This window comes from Hemibagrus wyckioides, linkage group LG19 (assembly GCF_019097595.1).
Source record: "Hemibagrus wyckioides isolate EC202008001 linkage group LG19, SWU_Hwy_1.0, whole genome shotgun sequence".
NCBI lineage: Eukaryota > Metazoa > Chordata > Actinopteri > Siluriformes > Bagridae > Hemibagrus > Hemibagrus wyckioides.
Window position 1 is genome coordinate 18,464,399 of NC_080728.1, and position 20,345 is coordinate 18,484,743.

Consider the following 20,345-nt stretch of genomic DNA (forward strand, 5'->3'; position numbering starts at 1 on the left):
TTGCATAAAGTTCAATTTTTCTCATCTTTGTTCCATCACACTGCTGTGGACACGGCCACGTAGTCGCTCACGCTCACTGTCACTCATGTCACTGGAAGTTGACAGCTCTCTATTGAAAATGAATGATCTACGGTTGTTTTGTTGCTGTGTGTGAATGGAGCATTAGTTATTTGTTATTATCTAATAATACATAATAATAATAATCACACCTGTACTATCAATATGTCTGGAATTCATATAATTTATAAAAAGTTAATATGAATTGCCTGAAACAAGGAATAATTTTAGTGAATTTATTTATTTATTTATTTATTTATTTATTTATTTATTTGTTCGATCTCCATTTCCTGCTCTAAACACATGTTTCGTCTGGTGGGTTTACAGGGACCACCTGGCATTACAGGACCAAAAGGTCAGCGAGGGGAGAGAGTAAGTTCTACTTAAAGTCTGTCCTAGTTGTTATTTATCAAACTCAGCATGGTGTAGTTACCTGGTATTAAAAAACATCTAAGAAACTGAACTGTTGAATCCAGTAAGACAAAAATTCAGAATCCTTATGACATTTACATTTATGGGATTTTAGCAAACGCCCTTATCCAGAGTGACTTACATTTCATTTATACAACTGAGCATTTGAGGGTTACGATGGTCCTGGGATTTGAACACCACATCACACATCTCACATCACAAGAGAGGTTCACCAATGACCTTTGTTGATATAAAAATGCATGAAAAGTTCTCCTTCATTAGTCTGTACTCATGCACTTAACTAGCTTGCCTGTGTGTGAATACATTATGCTAGCAACCATTTGTAGCCTAAACAGTTAATTTACAGCACTGTGGCTTTACAACCCTCGCCTGGAAAGGCTAGCTTAAAAGTGCAGAATTCCAGCAAGTCTTCAGATTTCCCAGAAAGCACTGGTGCAATCTGTTTCCTTTTCTAAAATCACAGACCTTTCCATTCGTTCAGACTCCGGCTAATAATGCGTTAATCGGACGCTCATCTTATGCTAACGTTACATAGTCTTACATTACCCTCAAACTCAGACAAAATAAAATATAACTTTCTGAGAGGGATACCGCACACTGTGTGTGTGTGTGTGTGTGTGTGTGTGTGTGTGAGAGAGAGAGAGAGAGAGAGAGAGAGCAAGAGAAAGAGAGAAAAAGAGAGAGAGAGAGAGAGAGAGAGAGAGAGAAAGAGAGAGAGAGAGACTCACCCTGCGGTTCTGATACTGGTATTTCTTGAAGACGTTGTTGACGGTGTCCAGCAGCTCCTTTATGGCACTGGCGATGTCTCTGAAATTTATGACAAATGAAACAGCAGATTAAACTGAACTCTGAGGACCAGCTAAGGCACTGAGGTACACTGACAAGACTCTGAGGCACTGAGGCACACTGACAAGACTCTGAGGCACACTGACAAGACTCTGAGGCAGTGAGGCACACTGACAAGACTCTGAGGCAGTGAGGCACACTGACAAGACTCTGAGGCAGTGAGGCACACTGACAAGACTCTGAGGCACACTGACAAGACTCTGAGGCACACTGACAAGACTCTGAGGCACACTGACAAGACTCTGAGGCACACTGACAAGACTCTGAGGCAGTGAGGCACACTGACAAGACTCTGAGGCAGTGAAGCACACTGACAAGACTCTGAGGCACTGAGGCACACTGACAAGACTCTGAGGCAGTGAGGTGATGCTGTGACTGGTACAGCTCCAACCCTGGAGTAGAGATCTTAGGACAGGAAGTGGAGGAGGAAGTGGAGGAGGGAGTGGAGGAGGGAGTGTAGTGCCGTGTATCTGAGTCTCACTTTATAGTCTGGAGGAAGCGCACTCAAAGTCACTAAAAGTCACTTTTAAACTTTTTCCAGCCCTGATGTGAAAATGTAGCACTCACTGATAATGGGATTTGATCTGTTTTGCAGGGAGAACCCGGGTATGTCATGGGAAGCATGGATGTTGGTCCAGGACGTAAAGGAGAACCTGGATCATCTGTATGTTTATTGAAAATGATTACACTTTCTCTTGCACTCTTTCATTTCCATATGATTATATTAATACAGTAATAGCTGATGTGTATATATGTTTTCTGTGTAACAGGGTCCTCAGGGGCCTCCAGGTGTACCAGGTGTCTCAGGACCTCCAGGACTCCCGGGTCAACCTGGACCACCTGGAATTCCAGGCATTTCTATAAAGGTAAATGGTTCAACCTTAAAAGGTTTAGTCTTGTTGTTGGTCATTGCTGTTAGAGGATCTGACTGAAACGGGTTGTTTAGTAACATTTTTCTAAAAACAATTTCAAGAAATAGAAATCTCTCATATAAATTTAATCAGATTTGAATAAATTAAATCAAAATAAAAAAAAAATCTTCTCATAAATAAATAGTTTCATTTTTTAGGAGAAATGACAAAATTGTGTTGTTTTCTGAAAATAAATTAGTAAATACGTAAATATATAAATACTAAAGTGATTCACTAGAACTTATTTTAATTTTAAAAAAAAAAGGCTTAATTTTTGGTTATTTTATAGAATTATTAAAACAATTAAAAAAAAATAAGAAATGTTAGATAAACTTGCTTATATTAAAGATGTTTTTTGCAGCTCATTAGCTTTTTATGTACTGAGCTGTTTTTATTAAATACAAACCAGCAGAATAAAATTGTTTAATAGATATTTAATAGATGTTTAAATAATTAAATTTTAAAACTTACTGTACATTAGTCAACTTTACCTAAATGTAAAATCTGATAATTAAAATGGTATGTTTGAGAAATATGTTTCTATTTTTATACCTTTACAGGGTGAGACCGGAGAGCCTGGCCTTAAAGTGAGTTTATTTCCCAAAATTATGCCATCATTTATCAATCAGTTATAAAATGTTTATTGTAAATTAAATTTCTTTTTTTAGGGTCCACGCGGGAAACCGGGACCCAAAGGAGAAAAAGGGGAAGTTGGAGAAAATGTTAGTTCTTTAAATTCTTAAGTAGTTATTAACAATTCAGAAGCTTTTTCTACTCAAAGATATACTGCTGCAAATGATCTTTGCTGGAACTCTACAAGCCTTTCAGTTTAGGAACAATTCTAATGAATTCACTCCAGTTTTTTGAGGTTGAGGTTATGTGTACAGGTATCTTTTGCTGATACCTTTTTTTAAAATATGTTTGTGGACATCTGACCATTACAACCATCCCATTCTGGATCTATTCCTTTACTCTACTATTTCTACTAGCCTTCTACTAGCTGTGGGGATTTGTGATCATTTTAGATCACCTAAAGTGCATTAGTGAGATCAGACACTGATGTTGGGATGTCGAGGAGGTTCTAGTTCCAATTCAGTGGGGTTAAGTCAGAGTCAGATTCAGGACTCTGTGCAAGACACTTGTGTTCTTCCACTCCAGCCTTAACCTCCACACCATGTCTTCATGGAGCTCTGTGCTTTGTGCACAGGGACATTGTCCTGCTGGAACAGTCCAAGTTTGGGTTCCAGTGAAAAGAAATTGCCACAGTATAGCATACAAAGATTTTTGTGGAAGAGCCATTAAAGAGTGTGATGGTCCATAAGACTCAGAGCGAGGAAATAAGACTCGTAACGAGGAAATAAGACTCGGAATGAGGAAATAACACTCAGAACGAGGAAATAAGACTCGGAACGAGGAAATAAGACTCAGAATGAGAAATAAGACTCGGAACGAGAAAATAAGACTCAGAACGAGGAAATAAGACTCAGAACGAGGAAATAAGACTCGGAACGAGGAAATAAGACTCAGAATGAGGAAATAAGACTCGGAACGAGGAAATAAGCCTCAGAATGAGAAATAAGACTCGGAACGAGAAAATAAGACTCAGAACGAGGAAATAAGACTCAGAACGAGGAAATAAGACTCGGAACGAGGAAATAAGACTCAGAATGAGGAAATAAGACTCGGAACGAGGAAATAAGCCTCAGAATGAGGAAATAAGACTCAGAACAAGGAAATAATACTCGGAACGAGGAAATAACACTCAGAACAAGGAAATAAGACTCAGAACGAGGAAATAAGACTTGGAACGAGGAAATAAGACTCAGAATTAGGAAATAAGACTCGGAACGAGGAAATAAGACTCGGAATGAGGAAATAAGACTCAGAACGAGGAAATAAGACTCGGAACGAGGAAATAAGACTCGGAACGAGGAAATAAGACTTGGAACGAGGAAATAAGACTCAGAATTGGGAAATAAGACTCGGAACGAGGAAATAAGACTCAGAATGAGGAAATAAGACTAAGAACGAGGAAATAAGACTCGGAACGAGGAAATAAGACTCGGAACGAGGAAATAAGACTCAGATCTTACACGGAAATGGCGGCAAGACTTCTCAGTGTACATGAATGTGAATTGTACCCACATATATTATATATTCTATGGCACATGTTCTGTGTTTGTCGTGCTAACTGAGAGCTTAAACTTGTAAAGAGATTGGAAAGCCAAATTAGATACATACAGAATATTTCTATTTGAATTTTTTATCCTTTGTATAATTGATCTATTTACATTTTTCTGGACAAGGGTCAAGCCGGTTTACCTGGACCTATAGGAGTGGATGGAGGTCCTGGAGTTCCTGGACAGAAAGGTGAAAAAGTGAGTACAAATATCATGTAGCGAATGTGATATTACATTTCAAATGACATGCGAGGTCAGTCCTAAAATCCTTTTTCTTTTTCTTTTTACAGTTATATAATACTGTTAACCAGTGCTTTTCTTTCTTCCACCTCATTGGTCCACTGTAAAGCAGTTCATTATCTTCTTCTCAGACCAACGCCTTGTTTCACATCAGAGTTGGCACTTAGACATGATAATTCAGGGTTTTAAATCAGGGTTTGTCTGGCTGAAAAGAAAGCGCAGGTTCATGTGAACGTTCTTGGTTGTTATGTAGGGAGAAAATGGAGTTGGAATTCCTGGTGTCCAAGGTGTGCAGGGTTCTCCTGGAGAAAAGGTTTGTATTATCGTATTTTAGATAAACATGTAATATGTTGAACATGTAATGTCACTTTGAAACGTCTTTTCTGTTGCTTTCAGGGAAATACGGGGCTGCCAGGGCCAATTGGACCAAAGGTAAACTTGTAAGCTTGTAATCATAGGCAAATATTATAATGATATATACTGGCTTATAATTATAATGGCTTGTTCACAGGGTGATCAGGGAATTCATGGAGCGACAGGAACGAGTGGCCTGAGGGTATGTGCAGAAACCATTTTGTCTTAAATTACCAGCTTGTGTTCATGTTTTTCCTAAAGATTTCTTTTGTCTGTGTTTAGGGAAAAAGAGGTTTGAAAGGGGAGCAAGGAGCCAAGGTAATGGAACGACTTATCATTAAACCAATCCTTATATTCACCTCATTTGCATGTTAGTTTCTATGGTAACAAAGAGCCCAGTACAGTGGATACGCAACATAATCGAAAATAAATAAAGACTATTGGAATGATTTTTAAAAAAAAACAAAAAAAAAACGTACTGTTATTTAACAAGAAAATGTATACTAGTGTATATACTATTATGAAGACTGTAAGGAGTCTCCAGTGTCAGAGATTTGTAACAGTCCATGAGAAAGTCTTCAGGACAGAGGATACAGTTCTTGATAACGTGACACTTTTTGTCTAATTAACAAAAAATAATTAATTAATTAAAGAGAGGAATATAGAGTCTGGTGATAGAGTAGCTATTTATTTATTTATTTATTTATTTATTTATTTATTTATTTATTTATTTATTTTAGGTGAGAACTGGAACAAAACTCATGGACCTTTCATTTCATAACATTAAAAGTGCCTAAAAAAAGTGTTAAAAATGCATGATGTGTTAGTTGTTATTGAATTAAAAACTGGATTATTTTTCAAAAATGTTGAACTTTTTCATGCAAATCATTGTGGTCATGATTGTGTAATGGACATTAAATAGGAAAATTGACCAAGGAATAATCAGCAACCAAATTATTGTTTCAAATAGTCATATTATTTTGGATGTTCGTACGCCTGTTCAGTGTTTAAATATTACATACTGTATATTAGTCACATACTTTTTCTGCTTTCAATGTGTTGTGACTTCTGGGACTCTGAGTTCAGTCGTTTAGCTTAGGATAAAATCATGGCAATAAGATAATACAGCAAATTATATTAGCATGGCGTGACACTCTAAAGCAATAACACATCTATAATAAATCATCCCTTTATTAAATAACTGATTAAACCCAACAGTAGATCTCAGAGGTTGTGTAAATGACTGGTTTTAAACGTAACCTCATATTTTGTCACAGGGTGATCGTGGAGATATAGGGCCTATGGGACATCATGGATTGGCAGTAAGTGAATTCTTTAATAATTTGTCTTCTCTCCTGGTAGAACGTTTAACGATGTACATAGGTATTAGTGAAGCAGCAACAAGAAGGAAACCAGTTTTTACATTGACAGCTTTTCTCCTGCTATCCTTCACTTACAGTCTGTCAAAACCTGAAGTGTGTAACCTTCTTTGGGAAGAAGTGATGTAAACCTTAACCATATTGTGCATCAGATGGAGAGCTTCAGTGTAGGATGACACTAATTACATAGAACGAGCTCATTAGTGAACCCCTGGAACAAAGGTGGAGAATTTGCCCATCCAAAAAGGCGTGACTATGTAGTCTCATTGTGTGAAGGTTATTGAGATTTCCACTTCTCCTTTCTGCATACCAATAAGACTGTAAACTTTTGGGATGTTGAGAAGATACAGATAGATGAAGAAGATACAAGTTGTCATAGATACAGTCTCCACTCTTAATAAGGTCAATCTTTAAGCACAACCTTATCAAGCTCTCCATAGTCAATACAACAGCAGGAGCCTGTGAATAAATATCTCTATGGGTGTGTCTCAGTTGACATAATGCTTATAGGTTTGTCTTTTATTGACAGAATAAATATGTTTTTTTTTTTATCTCTGTGTAGGCAGAGAGTGTATATTTTTATCCAGAGCCTTCTTAACAGTTTTGTTTTTGCAGTAGGAATAATTATATATGTAATGGTGGGAAGTGCAGCCCACAAAATCGAAAGGAAATGGTTTATGTTTGAAAAAAGTGAAAGCTGGGATGCAGAAAAATTTTATTAATAATAATAAAAGTAAAACAAATTATAATCAAATGGTTACATAAAGTACGCTTCAAGTAACACTACAAGTAAATTCCACAAAACTGCTCCTTTTTCCCAGTAACACTGTGCTAAGAGATGGTTCAGGACACATCTGTGACACCTAATAATGTCCTTTTTTAATTCTTTTGTTTCCTCTGCAATCATCTCTACAGTTGGTCTGCTCCTCTGATGCTATTTCAGTTATACAGCATGCTATTAGGAGAGAATGGCTTGGGGCACCCTGGGGAAATTAAAGAAGATGATTAGTGATGGGAAAGACTTCGCGCCATACCTCTCTCTCTCTCTCTCTCTCTCTCTCTCGCTCTCTCTCTCTCTCTCTGGTCAGCAATAGATTTAATCCCAACATGATCTGCATCAGGATCTGCATTAATTGAAATGATTCACCTTTCTGCATGAGGCTTTGCCCTGATAAATATCATGGAGGTGTTTCACTATCCTTGATTGTCACGATCAATTATTTATCCTTCCATTATAACTCTGCTGATGGGAATCACCTCTCTAAATCAACTTTGAGTCAGTTTAATATGAAACTTTTACTGACTTTTACTACATGTAATTGTATGACTGGATAGCTTCACTGTCATGTCTGATATTAATAATTACACACCCAGAACTTCTGAGTCGAGAGGAGGCTTTGGTGTAGGAGAGAAGAAGGAGGAGAGTTGGATCTGCATGACATGAAGCCTGAAAGCACCTGAAGCCATTTGCAATCGTTGAATACTAATGGTGTTTAAGAGATCATGCATTCTGTTTCTTCTAAATCTAGGGTGTGCCTGGAGCTATTGGAACAAAGGGTGAGAAGGTGAATGTTAAATTTTGTTATTATGAAGAAGGTTTTTTGACATCTGTGTAAAGGTTTCGCTGGGCTCTTTAGCCAGAAAACACAATTACATCAACACAATTAACACCATGGGTCTCATTTATCAAGCTGAATATGAATGGGTTTATGTGTAAATCGTTTGTACGTGAAATTTCATAAATCTGCTCCTGAGTGTGTATAAATTTATGCAGAAGAACACTAGCTAATGTCAACTTCGACTTTATCGACTTCAAATCATATAATTTGCATGGATTATTGCACTTTTATATCTGGAATATAGAATTATTGAATATAAACTGATTTATTTGTATTACATTTACAGCATTTATTAGACATTGTTATTTAAAGCGACTTATAGAAGAGGTTCAAAGTCTTGATGAAAAACATATTCTTATGCTAGTTCACTAGGACCAGGCTAAGAGCATCAATGAGGACATTTTGGGGCCAAAAATATATTTATAAGCATAGAAGTGAGTCAAAATACCTTTCACTTCTGTTTTCAGACTTTACCCTGATTGTTCATTTTGCGCTCTCTCTGCCCTTTTATGGAGTTTTGTGGGCGTCGCTTAATGCAAACGAGCCAGAGTGTGCACCACTTATTAGATATGCACGCTAGTACAAAGCTAACCTAAAACTTTTTTAAAATGTTGTTGTTTTAACCTTACTCAAGCGTGCAAAAAATTGATAATTGAGGCCCGATGTGTGTGGTGGACATTTTATGTCTCATTGACGTAACATACCATGCGCCTTGTTTGCTAATTAATAACATCTTGTTACAACATTTGTTTTTGTACATTCATCCTTGACTAGTTCAGTCACTTTAATTTTAAAGTTACAGAGACGGACAAATCAGTAGAATAGCCAGGATTAGGATTATGCTCTCAGGTTAATTTTTATATAATTATAATTGCCCCGCAGACAAGAGAATAATCTCATCTCATTACTGAGAAAGTCTCTCAAAACAAACTCTTTCATTCCATTTCTGCATTTAAATGTAAATAATTCCCGGTGCTCTGACGCACCTCACTTAGTTTCCTGCTACTGAATCCCACCACCTGTAGCACTACACACCATCATCATCATCATCATCATCACAATCTGTCTGGCTAGCAAAAACCTAATGATCAGAGAACATAAAGACTCTGATAAAGAACATAAAGACACTATCAAGACTATTAATAAAAATTTTATGATTTCCTGATGCTTTGTTGTGCTGTGGTAGAAACATACACTATATTGCCAAAAGTATTCGCTCACCTGCCTTGACTCGCATATGAACTTAAGTGACATCCCATTCCTAATCCATAGGGTTCAATATGACGTCGGTCCACCCTTTGCAGCTATAACAGCTTCAACTCTTCTGGGAAGGCTGTCCACAAGGTTTAGGAGTGTGTTTATGGGAATTTTTGACCATTCTTCCAGAAGCGCATTTGTGAGGTCACACACTGATGTTGGACGAGAAGGCCTGTCTCTCAGTCTCCGCTCTAATTCATCCCAAAGGTGTTCTATCGGGTTGAGGTCAGGACTCTGTGCAGGCCAGTCAAGTTCCTCCACACCAGACTCTGTCATCCATGTCTTTATGGACCTTGCTTTGGTCACTGGTGCACAGTCATGTTGGAAGAGGAAGGGGCCAGCTCCAAACTGTTCCCACAAAGTTGGGAGCATGGAATTGTCCAAAATGTCTTGGTATGCTGAAGCATTCAGAGTTCCTTTCACTGGAACTAAGGGGCCAAGCCCAGCTCCTGAAAAACAACCCCACACCATAATCCCCCCTCCACCAAACTTTACACTTGGCACAATGCTGTCAGACAAGTACCGTTCTCCTGGCAACCGCCAAACCCAGACTCGTCCATCAGATTGCCAGATGGAGAAGCGCGATTCGTCACTCCAGAGAACGCGTCTCCACTGCTCTAGAGTCCAGTGGCGGCGTGCTTTACACCACTGCATCCGACGCTTTGCATTGCACTTGGTGATGTATGGCTTGGATGCAGCTGCTCGGCCATGGAAACCCATTCCATGAAGCTCTCTGCGCACTGTTCTTGAGCTAATCTGAAGGCCACATGAAGTTTGGAGGTCTGTAGCGATTGACTCTGCAGAAAGTTGGCGACCTCTTCGCGCTATGCGCCTCAGCATCCGCTGACCCCGCTCCGTCAGTTTACGTGGCCTACCACTTGGTGGCTGAGTTGCTGTTGTTCCCAAACACTTCCACGTTCTTATAATACAGCTGACAGTTGACTGTGGAATATTTAGGAGCGAGGAAATTTCACGACTGGATTTGTTGCACAGGTGGCATCCTATCACAGTTCCACGCTGGAATTCACTGAGCTCCTGAGAGCGACCCATTCTTTCACAAATGTTTGTAAAAACAGTCTGCATGCCTAGGTGCTTGATTTTATACACCTGTGGCCATGGAAGTGATTGGAACACCTGATTCTGATTAGTTGGATGGGTGAGCGAATACTTTTGGCAATATAGTGTATTAATAATTATAAACCTGTTTGTTTCTGTTAGTTTGTATGAACGCTGTTTAGTTGCTAACTAGCTTGCTGTGCGTTATCACATAATGTAAGAAACTGTACAGCTTTTTAGCCTAGTTAGATTACGATCAATGAAAACATAGGAACTTAGCAGCAAGCTAGACCTTGCTCAGTGTATTAGCTAATCATTTCTCTAAAATATGTCTGATAAAATATGTCTTTTCTCAAATTAGCTGCATGATTTTCTGTTAGCATAGATGTTTCTGTTCTGAGATATGTTAGAGTAATATTTGCATTTCTGAATTAATATAACCATAGTTTTCCTAGTCCTTTCTAAATAAGGTATAGGAGTGTATTCCACATACAGCTGAAGTAATGAGAGTTCATTCTGTTCCACAGGGAGAGCACGGAGCACCGGGAGACCCAGCGGAAGGCGTAAATATTATTAAATCACTTCATTCACTCAGGTTTTTTTCACATCAGCAGATACTCAATTTTCTTTTCTCAAACAGATCCTCGGACCCCCTGGGAAGAAGGGTGCAAGGGTAAGGAAGATATTGTTGAAGTAAACATTGTTATAAATAATATCAGCCGTGTTATTTACAGTCCCGATAACAAAACCCGAATTCCTCAGCTTCTGAAGCAAAGGTAGGCCATCCGTAGGAGGCTCCCACACATGCTGCGCTCGCTTTCGCTTGAACTTAATCAAATCTGGCAGTTACTTTTTTCTATTCCCCGTGGGACGCCTTCATCTACATTGATAAAAGCGAGCAATATGGCCGCCTCTGTGATGATTCACACGCAGCTAATTAGTAAAGAGGGTATTCGTGTGAGACTAAAGTCTCCCAGAGGTCTACTTGTCAATGAATGCGACTCTCAGAAAAGGCAGCAATTACACTCCATACAGAGTTTAAATCGAGGTCTCAATTCGCCGCAGCATTCCAGTGCGTGATTTGTGATGTTCATTAAAAGTTTGACTTGACGTGTTGTACACTCCGAGCCTGACAGTAATGATGCGATGAGTAAGAGTGCCATATCGGTAATATAGCACTGTTGATTCATGCGTCTGGTGCCATTTGTGTCTCACTGCTATTACATTTACAAATACACTTATGTGTTTCTCACACACAACACTTCAGGTCACATTCTGTCCAAAAAAAATTTGCAGTAGATTTCTGTACATGATGTCTGTTTCCTGTTCAATGATATCTTCATCATTAATATTTTTTATTTAGTTTTTTTTCCGATTTTAAGATTTTAGAAATACTCACTTATGAAGCACAGTTACAGTACAGTCAGACGTTTTAACTGCCGGTCCAGATTACAAAAATATTGACGTTATTTTTAACTCCTCTTACTGCTGTGCCTCAAATCATGCTCTTAAGTGGATAAGAAAAGGGAAAACACAGAGCCAAACCGCTCTCTGTATGTGTCATGTCTGCCACTGTGTCTGAAATTGCTCTCTCACTCACTCCTTCAGTTGTTTACTATATAGGCGGTTATATATAGAGAGAGCTATTTAGGGAGACGGTCGACTGAATTCAGACAGCTCTGCGTGTAGCGCATTATCGTTACCGACTATTAGATAAACAATTCGAACGGTACAAACTGCAGAGAAACCACAGAAATGCATTAGAGTTTAAAGTGATACAAAAAAAAAATAAAAATGCTGGGTTGTTAATTTATATTTATGTACAAAGTCGGATGCTCCAGCATCCATCCTGATAAGTAAATTGTACGCTAGAAAGAAATGGCAGTGCCTCGTGATACAGTGTGAGAAGTACTGTGCATTGGCTGTAACGCAATGTATGCTGGGTTTACGGTGCATTAAGGGTAATCGTACCATGGTTTATCCTTGGTCCACTGCGAGAGAGAAACTTCCTGAGATGATTTGATAGAGGAAAAAACCTTGAAAAACAAAAATAAGCCGATCTTCATCTGGGTTATTATTAAAAAAACAAACAAATAAATAAATAAATTCATAAATAAAAAGAAATTAATTAATAAAAAAAATAAATAAAATAATAAATTCATAGATAGATAGATAGATAGATAGATAGATAGATAGATAGTGCACTAGGGCTCAGCAGTATGATGATATAATACCAATATTGTGATAAATTGTCGCTTTTATTAATGCCACAGGTATCATAAATATCATATACCAGCTATTCAATAGTAAATGTTCATAGAAGGATGAAAAAGTACAGCATATATTTTTTCCCTCCTTTTCAGTATAGTAGTTTAGTTCTGCAGAAGTTAAATAAAAGTATGACCTGCTAATCACAGGAGTCACTTTTGTTCTACTGGCTGCTTTATGAATTAAACTGCAAATCAAACTGCAAATACCTTCAAGTATGGTGATGTGATCATTTTTGTCATGTGATTGCGTTGCTCTTTCGGCTGATAGTGATGTTTGTAACAACAATAAATAATAAGAATAAGTTTCATCCTCGCCTTACAGGGGGATATCGGCCCGGTCGGACCTCCCGGGCTTCAGGGAATTAAAGGTGTCCAAGGAGACAAAGGTGAAAAGGTAAAGCCGTGTTTGTGTCCATGACTGATGGCTTTATTGTGGAATGTTTCCACCTCATGTATTGACACTGTGTTTGCGGTCGTTAAAGGGCAGTCCTGGCTTCGGGATTCCTGGACAGCCGGGTCCTAAGGGTGAGACTGGTGAGAGGGTGAGTGTTATTAAGTAATACAACTCATCTGTAAGCTACATCAATAGACTGAACTGGTATTGAAGTAACTTTGTGTATTTGTGCACAGGGTAATGTTGGATTATCAGGGAAACCTGGACCTAAGGTACATAAATATTTGTTACATGTCATGTTTAACTTTTTTTTCTTGCAAAATTGACTTTGATTTACTGAAAATAATGATTTTATCAATCAGACAGGCATTAAAATATTACATTTGCATAATCTGTTAAAAATGGTAATCTCACAGTAATTCTCATAATGAGGGGGCCAAGCACCAACATCAGTGATGATGTAAATTGTCCACCATATTTGGATTTTCCACCATTTTAAATTTTTTCAGAATTTTTTGTTAACTTTTTTCCTATAAATGTTCTCAAATCATCACCAAATTATAGACCAAAAAAAAAATAGATCATGTTTCTTAGATTACTGATGAACTGGACAGTTTGTCCATAATGCACAAATGAAGTTGATGGTGAAGCTGCCGAACAAGTTGTGAGGATATTTCATTTTTAAAGGTATGATGTATTTAGACTAAATGTTATAACTTTCTACTTTTGTTTGATCTGAAATCGGCTATGTTGAATTTTAGCAAAATTTGGAACAGTTAGATTATTTGGAAACAAAATTTGTATAATATGGAGACAATGTGTCTTAAATTTAATCAACAAACTTTGACGTCAACTTTGTTAGCGAAGGAGTGTGTGTGTGTGTGTGTGTGTGTGTTGGGGGTCAGGGATGGTTTAGTGCTACTGAAAAGTGAGGAAGTGGAAGTAGAGGCAATATCTCAGCAAAAACTTCTTTCGTTAAATGATGTGAACAAAAAGTGCTTGGCCCCCTCAATCACTGCTTGCAGCTATATTTTTATTATCATGATCACAGGAACGATGTGTCATTTGCAATTTCGGTGCCAACAGTGTTTAAATAGTTTTATCTTCCCCTTGTAAACAAAATGTGTGTCCAAACCTGTGTCCAGTTCCAGTTTTAATCTTACAGGAGTCTCTTTAACATCTGAACCCATCGCTGCGTTTTTAGAACAGCTAACACATTAATTTAAAAACACCTCATTTAAACATTTTGCACCTGACTGAATAATGATTCAATTACCATTTAGGCACAACTAAATGCACACACACACACACACACACACACACAATTTAGTCTATTACACACCCCATTTAGCATCTTTATTCTGGGCCTTAGTAAATCAGGGTCGCGGTGATTTGTGTATCACACAAAGTTTTTTAAAAACCATTCCATCTCAAATAGTCGTGTTTTTCTTTAGGGCAACGATGGCTTTAAAGGAGAAAAGGGTAACATGGGTCTCCCAGGAAACCCAGGACCTTCTGGACTAAGAGGTAAAGATGTAAGTAAACCATGAAAGTGTGTGTGTGTGAATGTGTGCAGTGCATTTCAACCTGAATTTATTTTAATTTCCCCAAACAGGTGGAAATAGTTTATTATTTTTCTTTAGACCGGCCTGATGCAATTTATAAAAAGGGGCACGTCTCAATCCAAGATTGGTGTTTGATTAGAAATTTTAGACCATGAATAAATCTCCAAAGGCCCAGAGTAAAGTGTAGGGACTCATGTATTAGACGGAACTGACGAAAGTGAAATGTGTTGATCAGATAGGAATCAAATTGCTGAAACACTGTGTAAATAAATCAATCAATAAATAAATATTTCAGGGTTTGCCTGGCTCAAGAGGAGACCGTGGACTTCAGGTGAGGGAAAACTTACTTATACAGGAACACAAACACAAAACATACACACTATTGCATAGAAAACTATTTTATATAATAGTTACTCATGCACATCTATATCACATCAATGCACCTGACTCATTCTTCTGCCTGACTCATGGAGGTGGGTTATGTTTCCGCAGGGAGAGCCGGGTCCTCCAGGGCAGCCAGGAGAGAAAGGAATCAGGGTAACACATGTGGTCTCTTAAACTAGCTGCCTGAATAAAAAAATAGACAGGAAAGAGGGAAGAAAGTATATGAAAAAATGTTAAAAATTATATATATGAATGCAGTACATATATAGAAGAGTAGAAGAGTATGACTATTGGGAGTAAAGGTCTGGAGTTTCTAAAAGTCTAATGGACAGAGGAATTTCTCAGTAGCATGACGAATATTTCAGCAAATATAATCTTTAAGACAGAGAAAAAACTAGCTGATGAAATGATAGCTGCTATAATGTAAGTAAAGACAGAAAATAACTGATCTCAATAACATCAGCTGATGAGACAAAGCAGGCAATCTCAGTGTTATGTTATTTATTGATATAATGCATTTTAATCAACTTAGAATCAGTTTATAGCATGCGTTAAGACACAGGCAGGGAAAATTTCAGGAAAACTTGTCTTAGAAGTTAGCCAGAGAAACATAAGGACGTAACTGAAACCAGGTGAGAACATTAGGGAGAAAATAATAGCAACAATCATCATGTCTAAATACAAAAACACACACACAGCACTGTTTGCGCCTGGAGTGAAGGGGAACTCCTGACTTTAGATTCATTAATGTGTTAGAATATTAAAATGTAACTCTAAACAGATAACAATTCTGATGTGTTTTACATAAACAAAATGAAAGATTGTTAGCATTGCCACTTTGGAGAGAAATAAAAAACTTCCTATAATTTCCCATAATGTCCTGTTGTGTTAAATACATTACTTACTGAATCTCGTCAACCTCAGGGTCCTCTTGGTCTCCCCGGACAGCCAGGAGGCACCGGTGAGAAAGGAGACGCTGGGAAAATCGGGTTTCCGGTAAGCATCTGCAGGTTTTTTAATCGCTGTTTAGAATTGAGGGCAAGAAGCCTTTATTATCTCCACACATACATTACAGCACAGTGGAATTCATTTCTTCACATATCCCAGCTGAGGACGTTGGGGTCAGACTCACAGGGGCAGCTATGATACAGTGCCCCTAGAGCAGGGAGGGTTAAGGGCCTTGCTTAATTGCGCAACAGTGAAGCTTGATGGTGCTGGGGCTTGTACCCTGATCGTCCGTTCAACAAGCCAGAGCCTTAACCCCTTGAGACACCACTGCCCCCTTTAAGGCCTGGCTTAATGTTCAGTTCTTCATCTTAAAGCACATTATTCATTCATATAATAAAATTAATTTTATTTATCTAGATTTAGGAATGTAATTGGTCTGTGAAGTTTATGGGGTTGAGTCAGTGATGCTGATTCTATTCAAATAGTTCTGTTCATTTAGAATGATGTAATTACAGCATCGCTTTAATGAGTTTAACAGAAATAATCTTGTGAAATTAATGTGTACAATTGTAATATCTTAAAATATCTTGTCTTTGTCTTTCACAGGGTCCCGAAGGTCCCAAAGGAGAGAAAGGCGAGCAAGTATGTTCTGTACTAAGTTCTGTATTTTTATTTTATTCATTTGATGTTTCAAGCCTTCACCCAGCGCCTCATACACCTCATATCCCCGTTTATTAATTGTAATCCGGCTAGAGATCACAATATCCATGCACTTGACTGCTAAACATAGTTCTTTACACTTCTAAATCCCCCAGCATGTGCATGTGTGCCTAATTTGATGAAATAAATGTGAGATTCTTACTGAATGGCTATAACAGTGGCTGGTAAGTAGAAAGTACAGCGATGACTGATTTATTATTTTTGTTTTGATATTTGGTTTTTCTCTAGGGGAAACCCGGTCCACCTGGAAACTATCAAGTGAGATTATTTCACTCCTTCAGATTAGCAGATTACAGTCAGAAATGTTTCCTGTTAACTCTGATTATTACTCATTTTAAGTTACATTTTGCATTCCATCTGTTGCACGTGTTTGGATGTTTATCAAATGCTTTTCCTCCCTCGTAGTTGTCCATGACAGACAACGTCAGAATCATCAAGGTACTGTATTCATTATGTATGAATTTGTACACCAGTTCTGTTTGTTTTTGTTTTAGTTGCACTTTTCAAATTAAGCATAAATAGAAGACAAAGATCTCTGTTTATTTCATATTCTGTATATTACAGCACAGTGAAGTTTTCTTCGCACGGGTCCGCCATAATACAGCACCTCTATGGTAGATAGGGTTAAAGGCATTGCTTAAGGGCACAACAGTGACAGTTTGTGCAGTGTAGTGCTGGGGCTTGAACCCCTGACCTTCTGATGCATAATTAGATTGTTTAGAGTGGTGCGCTCATCATATTGAGGAATTAGCTCTTCGGTGGAGTTGACATATATAAATTAAATATATGTAAGTTGTATAAAAAGTTGTCACTGTTGAGCAGAATCTAAGGAAAGGAGAACAAGTAGATAAATAATGAATTTATAATCATTAGCACTGTCTAAACCTCAAACCTGGATTGGAGTAATTATATTATTGATAAGATCAAAATAACCATAGATTGCAGGTGTAAATATTTTGCTCGAGAAACAGATTTCACCTTCTCACTGATTATTCTGCAGAATATATTAAATAATAAAGTGCATTTCATCCACTCTGCTATGTGACGTGTATTTGGTGTGTTTTTAGGGTGAGCCAGGTGATCCAGGCGAGCGTGGGCTCCCAGGCCTGCGTGGAGATACAGGACTACCAGGACCACCAGTAAGAACATGATCAGAGAGAATATAATCTCAATAACAGCTCTCTCATTTCCTAACTTGTCTCTCTTTCTTCAGGGTCCACCAGGACAATCTGCAACTTCACCATTAATAGACCTTACTGTGAGTCTTTGACGTGCATTTATACCGTAATTTAGTTTTTTACTTATTTTCATAAGAGCCATAATGTTAAATGTAAATTTGCAACTGAAAGCCCTTCTTTTATTCTTGAAGCAAGAAAAGAAATCTTTGAGTTCCATAGGAAAACCTGTATACCTGTTCTTTCATGCAGTTATCCAATATGGCATAAAATCATGCAGAAATGGGTTAAGAGCTTCAGGTAATGTTCAAAATGGTGGATCTCAGTGGTTTGATTGTAGATGCCAAGTTGAGTATTTCAGATACTGCTGACCTCCTGAATGTTCTCAGTGGAGAATGGTGCAGAAAACAAAAAACCATCCACTGAGCAGAAGTTCAGCAGGTGAAGAGGCTCAGAGTTGATAAGAGATGAAGTATATAGAGGGCTATAGACAGGAAGGCTATAGTAACTCAACTAACCACTGTCTACATTCATGGTGAGCAGAAAAGGAATCAGTCAATGCTCAACATGTCAAACCTAGACATTAACAGCAGATGATCACTCTTGTCAGCCAAGAACAGGATTCTGAGGGAGTTGAACAGGACATCATCTGGTCTCTTTTCAGTCTTCAGCTGTCTTTAATCAGCATGGCATTGCTGCCACATGATTAGCTGATCATATACACTAATGTTCAAAAGTTTGGGATTACTTGGAAATTTCATTGGTTTCAAGTTGTGCACCAGGGCCTCCCACTCATATTTCTGCTCAGCTTAGAACCAGTTGTTCACTTTTGCTCTATGAAGGGAGTAGTTCACAGAATGGTAAGATAAGTTTGTACCATGAATAGGAAGAAAGTTCTTTCTTTCTGTCCATTTTGAGCCTCAAACACAACTCCAGATGCTTCAGATACTAAACTAACCTTAAAGAAGGCCACTTTTATTGCTCGCTTAATCAGTACAGCAGTTTTCAGCTGTGCTAGCACAATTGCAAAAGGGTTTTCTAATAGCAAATTAGCCTTTTGATAATAATAATAATAATAATAATAATAATAATAATAATAATAATAATAATAATTTTATGTTTTCAAGTGATTCCAAACTTTTGAACGGCACTGTACTTACAAATGAGCCGAGGTATAGGTGTTTCTAATAAACGGACAGTCACTTACTTTTATTTTAAGTGATGTTTATGATTTGCTGGAACTCAGATGTCTTGATGTAATGTAGACGTGTTTGTATATCATTCAAGCTTCAGGGGTCAGAACACTAATGTACATTTAACGCTCTATTATTTATTCATCTATCTTTTTTATGTTTACTCTGTAGGGTGTGTCTGACAGAGGTGGACTGGATGGTTTAAAAGGAATGCACGGACCAAAGGTTAGCCTATTATAGCCCTTATTTTATTCATTCATAACCCACCCATTTTTCCTTAGCTGAATGTTTAAAATTCTTAGTTATTACAATCCTGAACTTTTGTCATATAAATGTTTTTTAAGGGTGAACCTGGGAAGAAAGGGGAAGCAGGAGCTGTGAGTAATTATTCTGATAACATGAACGCATGATTCATAGCTTAAATAGGACATCAGCATTAAAGGAAATATAAGGCGTATAATTAAGCTGAGATGAGATGTTTACCTGCAGTTAGTATGACATATGATGGGAGACATTTAAGAACAAGCGTTTATTTTCTATTCATGTGACTAATAATACAGTATATGAGAAAACTGGTTTTACTAAGGCTTTGTTTTTTTTAAACGCTTGTAAAACTGTGAAACTGGTTGATTAAGTCTGTTTAAGTTCTTCTTTTTTTGTGTGTGTGTTTTAATAGAAAGGAGATAAAGGAGAGCCTGGGCGAGTGGGAGTTGCCGGCATGCCTGGTTTACCCGGTGTTCCTGTGAGTAAATATAGTTAATAAGCAAGTTACTCTATGCAGTTATCACAGTGTTGTAGATTTTTAGCTGTGAAATAATTGTGCTGCATCAGAGATATTTTGTGTTATTAAGATAAGATTATTTTACTGTCACTGCACAGCTAATGTCATGTAGTTTATCAGCAATTCACCTAATATGTACATACATGATACATGATGCAACATCTATTACAAAATTTACAGAATATAAGAAAATGTTTACCAATACTGAGTCTTCAATAAAATAAGAACAAATTCTTACCCAGTCCAATAAAATTCTCACATAGTCCAACACACATTCTAACCTGATCTAATAAATATAATCACCTATTCCAATTCCCCATCTCCCACACACCAGTACACACCATCACCCAGTTCAACACACAGCATCACAAGTACAATACACACCATCACCCAGTCCAGTACACACCATCACCCAGTTCAATACACACCATCACCCAGTTCAACACACAGCATCACAAGTACAATACACACCATCACCCAGTCCAGTACACACCATCACCCAGTTCAATACACACCATCACCCAGTCCAGTACACACCATCACCCAGTTCAATACACACCATCACCCAGTCCAGTACACACCAT

General features: G+C 37.8%; 1 protein-coding gene across 3 annotated transcripts in view; it reads left to right on the forward strand.

The window, feature by feature from the left end:
• col7a1l (collagen type VII alpha 1-like) overlaps positions 1–20,345 on the forward strand; it is a 112,079-nt gene that overhangs the window by 40,754 nt on the left and 50,980 nt on the right. For 2 of the 3 annotated variants that reach the window (XM_058417611.1, XM_058417612.1), the window contains exons 33-61: positions 385–429; positions 1,931–1,999; positions 2,106–2,201; positions 2,807–2,833; positions 2,915–2,968; positions 4,553–4,624; positions 4,920–4,979; positions 5,063–5,098; positions 5,178–5,222; positions 5,303–5,338; positions 6,298–6,342; positions 7,929–7,964; positions 10,859–10,894; positions 10,972–11,004; positions 12,924–12,995; positions 13,084–13,143; positions 13,232–13,267; positions 14,450–14,530; positions 14,856–14,891; positions 15,053–15,097; positions 15,869–15,940; positions 16,499–16,534; positions 16,841–16,870; positions 17,018–17,050; positions 17,680–17,751; positions 17,826–17,870; positions 19,152–19,205; positions 19,325–19,357; positions 19,657–19,722. In XM_058417611.1, coding sequence (XP_058273594.1) covers positions 385–429; positions 1,931–1,999; positions 2,106–2,201; positions 2,807–2,833; positions 2,915–2,968; positions 4,553–4,624; positions 4,920–4,979; positions 5,063–5,098; positions 5,178–5,222; positions 5,303–5,338; positions 6,298–6,342; positions 7,929–7,964; positions 10,859–10,894; positions 10,972–11,004; positions 12,924–12,995; positions 13,084–13,143; positions 13,232–13,267; positions 14,450–14,530; positions 14,856–14,891; positions 15,053–15,097; positions 15,869–15,940; positions 16,499–16,534; positions 16,841–16,870; positions 17,018–17,050; positions 17,680–17,751; positions 17,826–17,870; positions 19,152–19,205; positions 19,325–19,357; positions 19,657–19,722 — 1,461 coding nt within the window. The remainder of the gene's footprint in view (positions 1–384; positions 430–1,930; positions 2,000–2,105; positions 2,202–2,806; positions 2,834–2,914; positions 2,969–4,552; positions 4,625–4,919; positions 4,980–5,062; positions 5,099–5,177; positions 5,223–5,302; positions 5,339–6,297; positions 6,343–7,928; positions 7,965–10,858; positions 10,895–10,971; positions 11,005–12,923; positions 12,996–13,083; positions 13,144–13,231; positions 13,268–14,449; positions 14,531–14,855; positions 14,892–15,052; positions 15,098–15,868; positions 15,941–16,498; positions 16,535–16,840; positions 16,871–17,017; positions 17,051–17,679; positions 17,752–17,825; positions 17,871–19,151; positions 19,206–19,324; positions 19,358–19,656; positions 19,723–20,345) is intronic. The other variant, XM_058417613.1, reaches the window with a different exon arrangement.